The sequence below is a fragment of the Lactuca saligna genome, chromosome 5 (assembly GCF_052625555.1).
Source record: "Lactuca saligna cultivar CGN05327 chromosome 5, ASM5262555v1, whole genome shotgun sequence".
NCBI classification, from domain to species: Eukaryota; Viridiplantae; Streptophyta; class Magnoliopsida; order Asterales; family Asteraceae; genus Lactuca; species Lactuca saligna.
In genome coordinates, this window is record NC_136421.1 from 41,384,617 (window position 1) to 41,398,515 (window position 13,899).

Here is a 13,899-nt window from a genome sequence, read left to right on the forward strand (position 1 = left end):
GATAATCTTGTAAGCCTAGCACCTCAAGTGTGATGCCTCAAATGTCTCACACAACACCAAATACACTTAGAAAGACTTATAGAGAAATAAACACTTCTTGAAATCAACTATGCCCTCACTCTTATGCTTAGTGGCCAATTTTGGTGAACAAGATGATCCTTATATAGTGTTTTACAATTAGAGCTACACCATGTAAACCCTAATTGTCATGACCTTTCATTTCCATGACCCATGGGTTATGTAACCACCATGGAGCATCCATGGAGCATCCTATGGGTTTTAACCCATCTTGATAATCCATGGAGCATTGGCCTACTATATAAGTTATGGATGATTTACACAATCAACCCATATATTTAATTAGTCTTCTTTTGATCACATAATTAATTTTAAATTAATTCTTGATCAATACTAATTAAATATTATTGTTATTATTATTAATATATTAGAGCTTATAATATATTAATAAGCCATAAGTGTCTTATTTCTCTCATTTAGTCTATCTAAGTGCATGATGCCATGCAACCCAAATGGACCATGGTGGGTCGGGTCAAGTACATATCAAATATAGTTATGGACTTAGACACTATATCCAACAGTCTGCCACTTGGATAAGTCTAATAACTATAGTTGCAAGTATGACTTCAGGAACCGATCAACAATCGTTGCTCTTTCAAGGTCTCTCAGAACTGAGATGATGATGATATGCCATTTTAGATAAGTGATCATACAATCCTCTGTTCTAGGTATCAGTCGGACAAATACATGGAACATAGTCTTGCTTAGTGTCCAACATTTGTTTCTTGATTTCCGATTTGTTTGACATAGAACTTAACTGAACACATCAATTTAGTTCTGACTGGGCCTAGTACATAGGTCAAAACAAAATCATCGAGGGGCCCAGATATCACTTCTAATCCAAGAAGGAACAGATAAACTTCGACTCATAAGTTTGCTCTACTACTTGTTGAATTACAAACAAAGGCACATTTTATAACATCGAGATACTAATGCGTTTTCGTACAATCAATGCATAACCAACTCATAGACACCAAATCATATCTCTAGGTTTGAAGACTTATATGATATTACCGTCTCACGATCACTCGAGATAATTCCATGAAGTGATACAAGTGAGTGTGGGTTGAATCCAATACTCATAATTTATGAGTACTCATGAGTGTTGTAGCACCACTTTGTCTGACATCTTAGACCTCTACAAACCAACCCATGACAGTCTTGATTCATATCTAATTCCAACATATGACTGACTGTGGAGAGTTTGAAAAATAAGATATATACCATAACATAATTATTTTGGAAGTCAAAACATGCAAAAAAGAAATAATAGTAAACGATTGACAAGAGATAGCAACACTTTACTCATAAATAACAACTTTTATTTATCATCAAATGTCAAATACATTTTACAAATTTCAAAGTTATCTAACTTCTAAAAACTAATATCATCCTTCGGCCGTATGCGCTTTGCATGCTGAAGATGCTTAACCCTATGCAATCCCTTCGTGAGGGGATCTGCTAGGTTCTCATCCGATGATACCCTCTTTGCCCTGAGGATCCCTTCTTCTATTCGATGTCTGATAAAATGATATTTTCTGTCGATTTGTCTGGATCTCCCGTGGTCCCTTGGTTCCTTTGCTAAGGCAACTGCACTATCACTATCACAGAAAATTTCCATAGGCTCCTTAATAGCTTGTACAACTCCAAGGTCTACAATGAAGTTCTTTAGCCATATAGCCTCCTTTGCTACCTCGCTCGTTGTTATATATTCTGTTTCGCAAGTTGAATCAGCCACTATATCTGGCTTGGAACTTTTCCAAGTAATTGCTCCTCCATTTAGGGTAAAGACCCAGCCCGACTGAGAGAGGAAGTTATCCCGGTCAATCTGAAAGCTAACATCAGTATACCCTGTTACTTTCAAGTCATCACTCCCACCAAGGGTAAGGACCCAGTCCTTAGTCCTTTGTAGGTACTTGAAAATATTATTTAATGCAGTCCAGTGAGCCTTGCCAGGATTCCCCTGATATCTGTTGACCATGCTTAAAGTAAAGGCAACATCAGGACGAATACAAGTCATAGCATACATGATCGAGCATACAACAGAAGCATATGGTACTCGACTCATTTCAACTATCTCAGCCTCTGTACACGGGCTTTGAGTTTTACTCAGTTTGGCATTACACGGGATAGGTAAATCTCCTTTTCTTGGAATTCTCCATGTTGAACCTCTTTAGCACCTTGTCCAAGTAGGTACTCTGACTAAGTCCAATTAGTCTTTTACTCTTGTTTCTCAGAATCCTTATCCCTAGGATATAGGCAACTTCTCCAAGGTCCTTCATAGCAAAACACTTTCCAATCCAAGATTTCACTTCTTGCATGGTTGGGATGTCATTTCCTATGAGTAGTATGTCATCCACATACAACACCAAAGAGATAACTATACTCCCACTAGCCTTCACATATACACATGATTCATCTTCACATCTCGAAAAGCCAAACTCTTTGACTTTCTCGTCGAAACAAAGATTCCATCTGCGAGGTGCTTGTTTCAATCCATAGATGGATTTCTCAAGTTTACACACTCTATTAGAGTACTCTGTACTGACAAACCCCTTTGGTTGAACCATGTAAACATCCTCAGCTAACTTTCCATTAAGGAAAGCGGTTTTGACATCCATTTGCCATATTTCATAATCATGAAATGCAGCAATGGCTAACACAACCCTAATAGACTTAATCTTGGCTACTAGAGAAAAGGTCTCATCATAATCAAATCCCGAAGTTTAAGAATAACCCTTTGCAACCAGTTGGGCCTTATAAGTGTGTACATTACCATCCATGTCAGTCTTCTTCTTGAAGATCCATTTGCACCTGACTATCTTACGGTCTGGTACGTAGTCAACCAAGTTCCAAACTTGATTGCCATACATGGACTGTATCTCGCTGTCCATAGCCTCTTTCCATTTAGCAGCCTCAGGGTCTGCCACGGATTCCGTGTAGCTATTAGGCTCATCCAGATTTATCAGTGTATTATCAATGATAAGAGTATCACCTTCTGCAGTAATATGGAAACCATAGTAATACTTAGGTGCATTCCTAACTCTGGTGGAATGCCTCAGAGGTACAGACTCTTCAGTTGGCTCAACGGGAGTTTCCTCCTCAGGTTGAGGGCTAGGGTTTGAGGTTCCTTCACTACTTGACTCTTGAATTTCTTCAAGGTCAATTTGCATCCCACTGTCTCCTTGGCTTATGAATTCTCTCTCACGAAAGACTCCTCTTCTTGCTACAAAGACCACATAATCACTGGGTTTGTAGAAGATGTAACCAAAGGATTTATGTGGGTAGCCGATGAAAATACACCTCTCACTTCGAGGTTCGAGCTTATCATAAGTCTCGCGTCTCACGAAAGCCTCGCAACCCTAAATCTTGATGTGATCTAGATTGGGAACTTTTCCATTCCACAATTCGTGAGGTGTTTTGGCAAGCTTCTTTGTAGGAACTAGATTAAGGATATGGGCGGCAGTCTCTAAGGCATACCCCTAAAATGAGATTGGTAGCGAAGCTCGACTCATCATGGAACGAACCACGTCCAACAAGCTCCGATTGCGCCTCTCAGCTACACCATTCAACTGAGGTGTCCTGGGAGGTGTCAATTGTGAGAGAATCTCACATTCCTTAAGATAGTCAAGGAAATCAATACTAAGATACTCATCACCTCAATCGGATCGAAGCATCTTAATGTTCCTGCCCAACTGAGTCTCCACTTCCTGCTTAAACTCTTTAAAATTTTCAAAGGTTTCTAACTTATGCTTGATTAAGTAGACATATCCATATCTACTAAAATCATCAGTAAAAGTCACATAGAAGCGATTAGCATCCCTTGTGGTGGTTTTGTAGGGTCCACACACATTAGTGTGTATGAGGTCCAACAAATCTTCACCTCTAGCACAAGTGCCAGTAAAAGGTGACTTTGTCATTTTTCCAAGCAAACAAGATTCACACTATCATCTGACTGTAGGTCAAATGATTCCAAGACTCCATCCTTTTGGATTTGGCCAATGCGTTTCTTTCTTACATGTCCAAGACGACAATGCCATAAAGATGCTTTATCCAAACTAGTGCAAGAATCAATACACAATACATTATTTCCTAGGTTACCTACAACAGATACAATTTCGTACACACCATCACAAGGTAATGTTTTAAAATAAAGAACATTATTAAAGAAAGCATCAATACCACCATTTTTATTATCAAAATGAATGGTAAAACCTTGTTTGTAAAATGCATGAAAGGAAATAACATTTCTTGCCATTTTTGGTGAATAACAACATTTATTCAAATCTAATGTAAACCCACTACTTAGCAACAAAGAGTAAAATCCTATCTTGGTGACAGGTGAAGCTTTCCTGTTACTCATGATCAAGTTTATCTTTCCATGCTCCACATTCTCACTTCTTCTTAGTCCCTGCAAATCAGAACATATGTGAATACCATAACTTGTATCAAGGACCCAAGACTTAGAATGAGGTTATTTTTTAGACAATATAGTGTATATACCTGCATGGTGGGTTTTACTTTCCATCCTTAACATCTTGCTGGTACTTTGGGCAGTTTCACTTCTAGTGCGACTTTTCATGGCAATAGAAGCATTCCGCATCATTAGGGTTAGCAGAAGGAGTGACAAAACCTTTCTTGGTTTTGCTTTAAGAGGAGCCTTCAAGGGTGTTACCCTTGGAACCCTTAGAAGGGTTCTTCGTCTTCTTTCCTTTGCCTTGCCTGATTGCCAAGACATGAGCCGCAGTAGGATTAGGAGTAGTAACACCCCACTTGCTTTTAAGAGTACTTTCTGCAGTCTTTAAAAGCCCTTGAAGTTTACTAAGTGTAACTTATTCCTTGTTCATGTGGTATGTCATTCTAAATTGATCATAACATGAAGGTAAGGAGTGCAAAATGATATCTATTTCCATCTCCTTAGGAAAGTCAACATATAGTTTCTTCAAACGGTCCACAAACCTTTGCATTTTCTGCATGTGGGCTGTGATGGTCTCACCATCCTTCATTCGGGTAGTTATCATGGAGGAGATAATTTCATACCTTTCTTGATGAGCCCTTTGATGGTAGCGGTCCATCTACTTGAATATAAGGTAAGCCTAACAGACGAGGAGAAGAAGACCACGAGGTCCTACTAATCGCGTATGTTATCTAAGGCTGTCAAGTATACGAAGGGCGCGTTGGCCTATTTCGCATATGATTTATTTGGACCTTACTAGCAATGCTAATGGGCCACTAAGGCCCAATAGCATATGAAAGGCATTGAGAGTCCCTTAAGCATGTAATTGGGTCACAGGAGGCCCAATAAACATTTATTATTATTGTTAGGCCCAAAAGTCATGTTAATGGGTCACGAAGGCCCAATAAGCATGATTAGAATCTTTCAAGCTCAACAATTTGAATATTTACTTGTTTTATGTATAGAATAATTGTCGGGAGTTTGACTGAATAATTGTCAAATCGCAAAGGCACGAAGCTTGTCGATTGTTTATAACGGTATTTGAAAATATATGTATATTCTTCATTCTATTTTCATAGGTTATAACTTTGTATTTTGTCCCAAATATCTTAGTAATAAAATAATTGACTCAAAATACTGGTTCGACCTATTCAGCCCTTCTTTAAAAAAACTGACAATCTTAATCCCTTTTAAAAAGAAATGACATTTTAGGCCCTTAAACTATTTTCTTGACATCTTTGGCCCATAGACTTATTTAAATAATGTTTTTAGCCCAAATTTTACTCTTTGGCAGTTTTAGCCCCCTTTTGGAAAGGATTTTCACTTAAAGTCCAAACTTTTCGCAAATTTTACCATTTTGACCCCAAATCCAAAAACTTTGCATATTTTTTATCCTTTTTGGCAAAAGGGGTCATTTTAACCCCTGAAATAGATTTATTTACACTTTTACCCACTGTTTTGAGATTTTACCATTTCACTCCCTTAAAACACATTTTTCGCAATTTTTGGGGCTATGGTCCGAAAAGCCCAAAACTTGGCCCATTAGGCTAAAATTTTCATTTCTAGTCCTTTGGAGAGCATAATATTCATAAAAACATTTATTTTAATTGTTTTGACTCGTATGGTCCTTAAGAAAACCGTGAATCACAACTTTTAACCCCACTTTTGTTTATTTGACAAATATAGCCCAAAAATGAGTTTTATGTTGCAATATGTTTATTATAACCTTAGAAGGTAATTTTTCTTGACTTGTTTAGTGTAATATATCTTAGATCATGTTTATTTTCATCCTTGAGCCATAGATCTCGAGATTTCTTTCCTTTTTGTGACATATTTACCACATAAACACATGAAATCGCACATAACATACACATACACATGGATATACAAATTTTACTTGTATTCTCCCCCATAAAACTTGTGAAAACCGAAAATAGAGGGGTATGAACTCACCTTTTCTTGTTTTTTTCGATTTGAAGAAGAAAGGGAAAAGTTTGATGCTATTGTTCGGCCCTAGCAATCTTTCTTGGGTTGATTTCGAACTTAAGAAGCTTCTAAGGAGTAGATCGTGAAAATTGTGTGAGTTAGGAAGAGGTTTTGATCAAATAAAGAGACTAGGTTATGGATCTAAACAATAACTTAACAATGATGGTGATTCTTATGGGATAACCTCCTTGAAAAGCCCTAACTCTCGAAAATTTTGAAGGAGAAGTGAAGGTGTTCTTGAGAGGATTTAGAAGTGATATAAGTGTATGTGTGTGTGTGTTGATACTATCGGCCGAGAGTAAAAGAATGAGAAGATAGATAGGTGAAGGGATGGATGCATGGAGATATGTGATATTGCATGGAAGTCCAAAATGTAATAAGGAGGTGGCTAACCTTCCTTATTTCATTAATTTCTATTTTTTTTCTTCCACTTGGGCTGAGAGAGAGAGAGGAGAGGAAAGGATTTGGGCCTTTAGTGCTTAAGTCCCATAATGTGAAGCCCAAATTAATGGTTTTCGGCCCATTGGGCCCTTAAGAGGTTTTATGGCCCACTTTGTATAAAAGAATGAGTTTTATGGCCCATTAGGGCTAATTAGATTTGTTATGGCCCATTAAGGGTATTTTATTTCATTCTAGGCCCATTATGGCCCAAAGTGTTAAAATAAATGAAAGTGGGTCCAATTAGAGCCCATTTAAGAGTTCTAAGCCCAAAATAGTCAAAATTGGAAGCATAGTGGCCTATTATGCCCAATAAGGAAATTCTAGTCCAAATGGACTTAAACCGGGATTTATAGTGTTTCCAATCTTTACTTAACTATTAGCAGTGTTTATATAGAGTATTTGTTTAAACTTTGGTTATTATTGAATAAGCATCATACATGCTTTCACATTTTTGGTTCACAAATGTTATAATTGTTGTAGTTACAAAGCATAGAATTTCTAGTTGTGACATGAGGTTTATAACCTATCGTGTTGATATATTCCAACTTTTGTGCCCATTCCAGTGAAAGTTGGCTTTGCATATGAGTTCTGAGAATTCTTAATTGCTTGCATAACAACTTGGAAGCAATGACAGACCCTTGAGCTGCCAGGTGGCAAGAAGTTAAGATTGCACAAGTTCAATCCATATGAGTTTGGATTTGTCATTAACCGTGTCTTGTGATTATGGTTTTTACAATTCACATGGATAAGAACACATACACCATAAAATCTAAAGGTCATAAGGTTTCTCTCCGATTCATGAAAATGATGGTGAGGAAACACTTCCACCAAGTAAATTTGAAGCAGATGGCAAAAGGTCTAAACAATTGAGACTATGATTACGACATCCCTTTTCATAGTTCTGAAAATTTTTAGACACACATGCATGCTATATAAGGAAAGGTGTATGATTTTGATAAAGTTTTTATCAAAGCGTCTCGTATCAGAAGTCTGAACTTTGGTAAGAAAGTCAATAAAGTATTGATTTCTAGAAGTCCAGCTGATTTCTGAGTACATGTCAAAGCTAGTGGGAGCATAAGTGTTATGCTAATAATCATCATGTTAGTGGGAGCATGATAATTATGATAAAGGTTGCAAGTTAGCAATGTTAATTATAGAAAACAAAAGTTTCAATTCGTGGAGTTGCAGGGGTTGAAAAGTTGTTTTACTATAATTAAGGGAGAGGAAATCATACTTCATCTCAAATCTATAAGCTTAGATCGTGAGATTTTAATCATCTTTAGTCAATGATATATATGAATTTTGTGTTGGAATGGCTCAACATAAGGAAATTCTATATATGGGTCTATTATTTGCGTTCTAAAATTCGATTATGATTACGACATCCCTTTTCATAATCTGAATTATGAGAACTTGGCAAATAGAAATATTGTAGCAAAGGACTGGTTTAGTATCATGTCTTTTATGTGAGACATCATGAATCGTGTCCCAAGGGTATACCAGTCCGATCACTGATTGGACTCGTTCTATAGTGACATTCTAGTCCAATGACTGATTGGGCTGGGGGTAATCCAACCCGATGGTTGTGGAATCGAATGTATTCCAGTCCGATGGTTGTGGACTTGAATGTATTCCAGTCTGATGACTGATTAAACCTAGCATGCATGATTGTATATGTTGTGTGCGGTACTTTGGGGAAACTCACTAAACGTTGGCTTATAATTTCAGTTTATTATTTCAGGTACTTCAGAAGATCGTGGGAAATCAAAGACGTGATCGTGCACATCCTCTTGGTTTTATGATTTTGGATTTTGGGATACTCTGATTCTGACTATTATTCTTGGAAACAATGTTTTGTAAACAATTATGGTAAATGGATTTTTTTTTTTTTTTTTTTTTCTTTTTTTTTTTTTTTTTTGCAAGAATGAAAATTTTACTCTAATTTTTAGAATATTACAGAAAATGGCTTTAATTGTTCTTTATTTTGGATATTTTGCAACTATGGTCCATCCTATTCAAGGATTCTTCAAAGACCAATCGTGCAATTTTGACCAAACCACAAGGATGGAAAATGTAACAAAATCAAACCACATGGATGATCCGAGTGCAAAATAAAAATTAGAGACCAAATATAAAATTTTAACCAAACCATAGGAACGATTTCAATAATTTACTCTTCTTCACCTATGGTCCTTTACCATATAAAGTTATACAAACTTGGTCATACTGACTCACTTGGTCAACACTTAGGCTCCGTTTGATAGTTGCTGATTGAGAAAATGATGACTGAGAAATGTCTGTCTGAGTAAGAAATTCTGACTGAGTAAGAAATCATATTGTTTGATTTTATATCTGACTGAATGTGCTGACCGATGCAAAATAACTATTTTACCCTGATGTGCTATTTGTTTTTATGCGATATAATAATAATAATAATAATAATAATAATAACCAACGTTATACATTATATAAAGTATTTGAGTAAATATAACAAAAAAACCTTCTAAGCATAGTGGAAAAGATATGACTTTGTAAACCTAAGTTCGATTTCTACTGCTTTCTTTTGATTTGACTCGGTCAGATGTATATCAAATAGAGCAATAGTAAAACACAAGTTTCACCAACTTGACATAGATGACCCTTCTACAAAAATAATTTGTCCAACACTAAAACTTCGTCATATAAAAAATATTAACTAGCGACATGTTTTTATTATTATTTTTTTATCATTTTCTCAAATTTTCAATTTATTTTATCATTCATTTTATTTTAAATTAGAATTTTTTTTATTTATTTATTTTTTTTTATTTTTTATTTTTTTTAATGAAAAGTAAAAACAAAACAAAACAAATATATGTGCATTTTAGTCATATCACACTCATTTAACGAAGACCCATAGACGTTGATGGACCTAGGAACCTTCCGTGCAAGACTTAGAAAACATAGGGACCAGCCATAACAAATTTTCAAACGCTTGACAAAAAGTGCATATTGGAGCAAATCACATGGACGAAATATGTAATTTACTCTAGACCAAAATCGCATAAATGATCCCCGTGCTTTATCACAAGCGGCAAACTTAATGTCTCTTAAGTTTTTATTTGCTAATGACCGTTTTTTTTTTTTTTTTTTTTTTTGTATGGTTGGTTCTTGAGCCATATAAAAAAAACTTTTCTACCATTTTCTAATTTCTTTTCCATTTTTAACTGATTTTAACAATTAAAGAAACAGAAAAAAGTAAATGGATCCCTAGGAGATATACTCTCAAGTCCAATCCACCCATTTCAATTCATCTAGTTCTTTGAGGCTTATGATAACTCTATAGTTACTTTTGAGTGTAATCAAAATGTTTGTTTCCTATTTACGAAAAACACAAGAACATAACGAGATGGAGAAACATTTATGGGTCTTCAACTCATCATGGTTTAGGCCTGGGGTATGGGGTATGAGGTTAATTTTATTTTAATTTTCTTTTTAATCAAAATTGGTGAAAAAAAAAATTATAAAAGAAAATGACAAGGAAGATAAGTCTCGATGACAACAATGCAAGAAATGAAACCAAGAGGACCATTCACATAAAAAATATAGAAAGACTGAATTTGAGACTTTTGTTAAACCACATGTACCATTTATGCAATTTTGTCTTTACTCTATATTTCATATTGATGAATTTAATAATAATAAAGTAATAAACATTAAGGAAATTAAACACTATGATCCTCTATATTATAAATTAAAATGGTTCAAACCCATAATCATCATACTAAAATTTCACAACCCAAAAAGAAAGCAAAAAAAAAATTAAAAAAGAGTTAGTTTCGGGTTCACAATAAGAACATCAAACCCAAAACATCTCTCGAGATCATAAATGAGAAATTTCAAGAAAATATAGATGTACATAGGAGATCCAAGTCGTTATATCTCCATTTTCTCTTTCTGTTATTTTTTTTGGTGGGTAAAAAGTTCTTGTAGATGATTTAATTCGGTACCTTTGCGTTGATGATGTTAAGGAAGGTAATTAAGTTGATGATGTCCATGATCATGTTCATCCCACTGTGTTTGACTCCAGTATGATTGATCCACGCTTCCTGTTAGATCAAACAATGCTTGATCTGTACCATTATCCCAATCCTCTGTGCCAAGTTCATCGTTAGTTGCCTTGTCATGTAACCCCGAAAACTCCGTTTGATCCGTGTGAGCATCCATGAATCCCAGTGGACCTGTATCGGGAACCTTCAAATCATCTTCCATGGTATGATCTGTATGCATCCATTGTTGTTGGTTCGCGTTTGAATTTTCTACAAGATGACCAGTGTGGTGCATCCGGAACGGTGAAATGTCGGCGGCTATGTTAAATCCTAGTGGCAATTGACCGGTGGATGAGGTTATCAAGCTTGTAAATGTTCCAATCTCCGGGAATATGTTGTTTTCAGCTGATGAGTGGTTCAGTAGCGGTGGATCGAAGCTAGGGTTCGGAGCAGACGACTGAGTGATATTGAGAAATCCTGAGGAGGATTCCTGAAAATTAAGCAACGTCGGTGCAGAGTTCGTTGATTTAATACCTGACAACACCTCCGTGGCGGTGGCCGGTGCGATTGGGGTTGTCTTCACCTTTGTTTTTGCCGTCGTAGTGTTCGCTGTGAGGCTAGAGCTGTCACTGCTGGAATTTTGTGAATGAGACGATTTCCGTACAGTAGCATCGGAGGATGGATTATTGTTACTGGACTTTGGCTTCGATCTCTTAGTTTTACGGCAACCACCGCCGACGGGGACGTTACGGAGTACACCACCTTTGGTCCAGTATCGCCGGCAGCTCTTACAGAAATGACGTGGCTGAGAGAGATTGTAGTTGTTGTAGTAACAGAATTTCGTGTTCAAAGACTCGCAACGCGGACATTTCAAAGCCTGTGGTCCGTGACCTTGGTGGTGGTGGTGCGGTCGCAACCGTCTATCCCCACCGCCGCCGCCGAACAACCTCCCTCCTCCTCCACCACTCCCAATCGAATGTATATCCTGCATTTCTTACCAAAATAAAAATAAAAAACAAAAATCCGCCAAACACCACACCCGAATTTCTCAAACTTGAAGAAATAGAACCTAAAATACGAAACTAACACCGGATTTTGATGGACTTGAGCTCACATTTGCCGACTTTTGTTTCTCTCTCTAGAAAAAGTATGAGGGAGAGAGTGATCATGAAATATCTCTACTACAAAAACTGGGAGTATTATTTCTGTAAGAATAAAATGGGGATGACTAGATGTGAATTTACGAAAATAGCCCTGAGGCAAGTTGAAAATTACTATCGTGTGCCGCGTAGTGTGCAATTACAGAATTAGCCCTACATATCATAGGTAATAAGAGTTACAGTAACGACGGGTGTAGGTAGGTTGTAGGTACCCACATGTAGCTCGTACTCTAAGAAAATCAAATCATTCACAAATTGATTTTAGAAAATACCTGCTTGACCAGAAAATGGCAGTTAATTATTGATAGTGGATTGTATTTTCTCTACCTCATACGTTTCATGAAAAAAATTATTAAAAAAGAAAAATAAAAAAAAAAATTATATTACACCTCCACCTTCTCTTCTCAAAAAAAAAAAAAAATAATAAAAAAAATGGAAATCACCGGACAACCACTTCCCCGCTGTTGGATTTTCATGGAACCACCGCTAATCGAACCCTCCTAATGTAAGATCAAAACCCCACCCATCGATACCCATTCCTCTATCGTTTCCTCCGTCATTAACCACTGTGCAACACCACTTCCAAAGTCATCGAAAATTGCATACCACTCGTTCCAGCCTTCGGTTTTTGTTGAAATCACCATCATTGGACTCCCATTGGTGTCTAAACAAAACCCCCAACAACCGCCATAGCTACCTTCGGCGGTCACCCACACACCGTTGTCGACACCATTTTTCAACCACTTTCAACATCCATTTTCAAAACTGACACCATCGTTAGAACCGATGAGAGATGTGCAACAAACCCTCGCTAAGCAAACCCCCCACAACATCTTATCAGAATTTCACCACCACCATGTGTCGCCGCTATCAGTCGTCGAAAAATTCAGAAAACTATCGGAAGCTTCATGACTCACCATTTAACTCCAACATCCCCATTGTGGGAGCCTACTGATGGACAACTAATCTCTTTTTTGGATTTAGGATATTGTTTACTTAACAAGTGTTAGCCGGTGGTGGTGAAAGAAGGGAAAGAAAAAACGTTAAAGTGAGTAGGTGGTGGTAGTGTTGAATAGTGGTGGTGGTAATATGCATACATATTTTCTCTTTAATAATTTATATGATAATCAATATAAATCCATATTATCCAATAAATAAAAAGATAAAGAAACTAAAAAAAGGTAAATAAGTCTTTTAATATAGGGGGGGGGTGATGGACCAACCACGATAAAAAAAAAAAAATGAAACCGCAAGGACCTTCTATGAGACCAAAAATATTTAGGGACTTAATTTGATGTTTTAGGAAACCAAAAGACTATTTATGAAGATTTATCCAATCTCAAAAATACCTAAATAAAATATAAAGGGGAATGACACCATAGCCCATCAATTTTTCCATTTTTGGTTTAAATGGTCCATAAACATTTTTTTTGGCTTTATGGGGGTATAAGATGGATTTTGAGCTGCTTATTTGGTCTATCTAACCTAGAAAAACCAGTTTATATACCACATAATCATTTTCTCATTGGAAAGTCAACATCATCTGCAAAATTAGAAGCAAACCTAGAAAAATTCACTTCTTCCACGTTCTAATCTCATATCTCTTATTTATCCGATTATACTAGAGTTTAGTTAATTACTTAGCAATGATCAACTTCTTCTTCTAGATCCATTCTTAGCTTCCAATCAAGGTACGTGTTACTGTTACCCATCTTCAGATCTATGATCTATTTATATTTCGTAATCATCT

At 36.4% G+C, this 13,899-nt stretch overlaps 1 protein-coding gene across 1 annotated transcript; it reads right to left on the reverse strand.

Moving 5' to 3' along the window:
• Positions 1-10,656: 10,656 nt before the first annotated feature.
• On the reverse strand, positions 10,657-12,191 carry OBP4 (OBF binding protein 4). Its single transcript, XM_078956781.1, has one exon. The coding sequence runs from the start codon at positions 11,978-11,980 to the stop codon at positions 10,967-10,969; it is 1,014 nt and encodes a 337-aa protein (XP_078812907.1). The 5' UTR covers positions 11,981-12,191; the 3' UTR covers positions 10,657-10,966.
• Between the last annotated feature and the right edge of the window lie 1,708 nt (positions 12,192-13,899).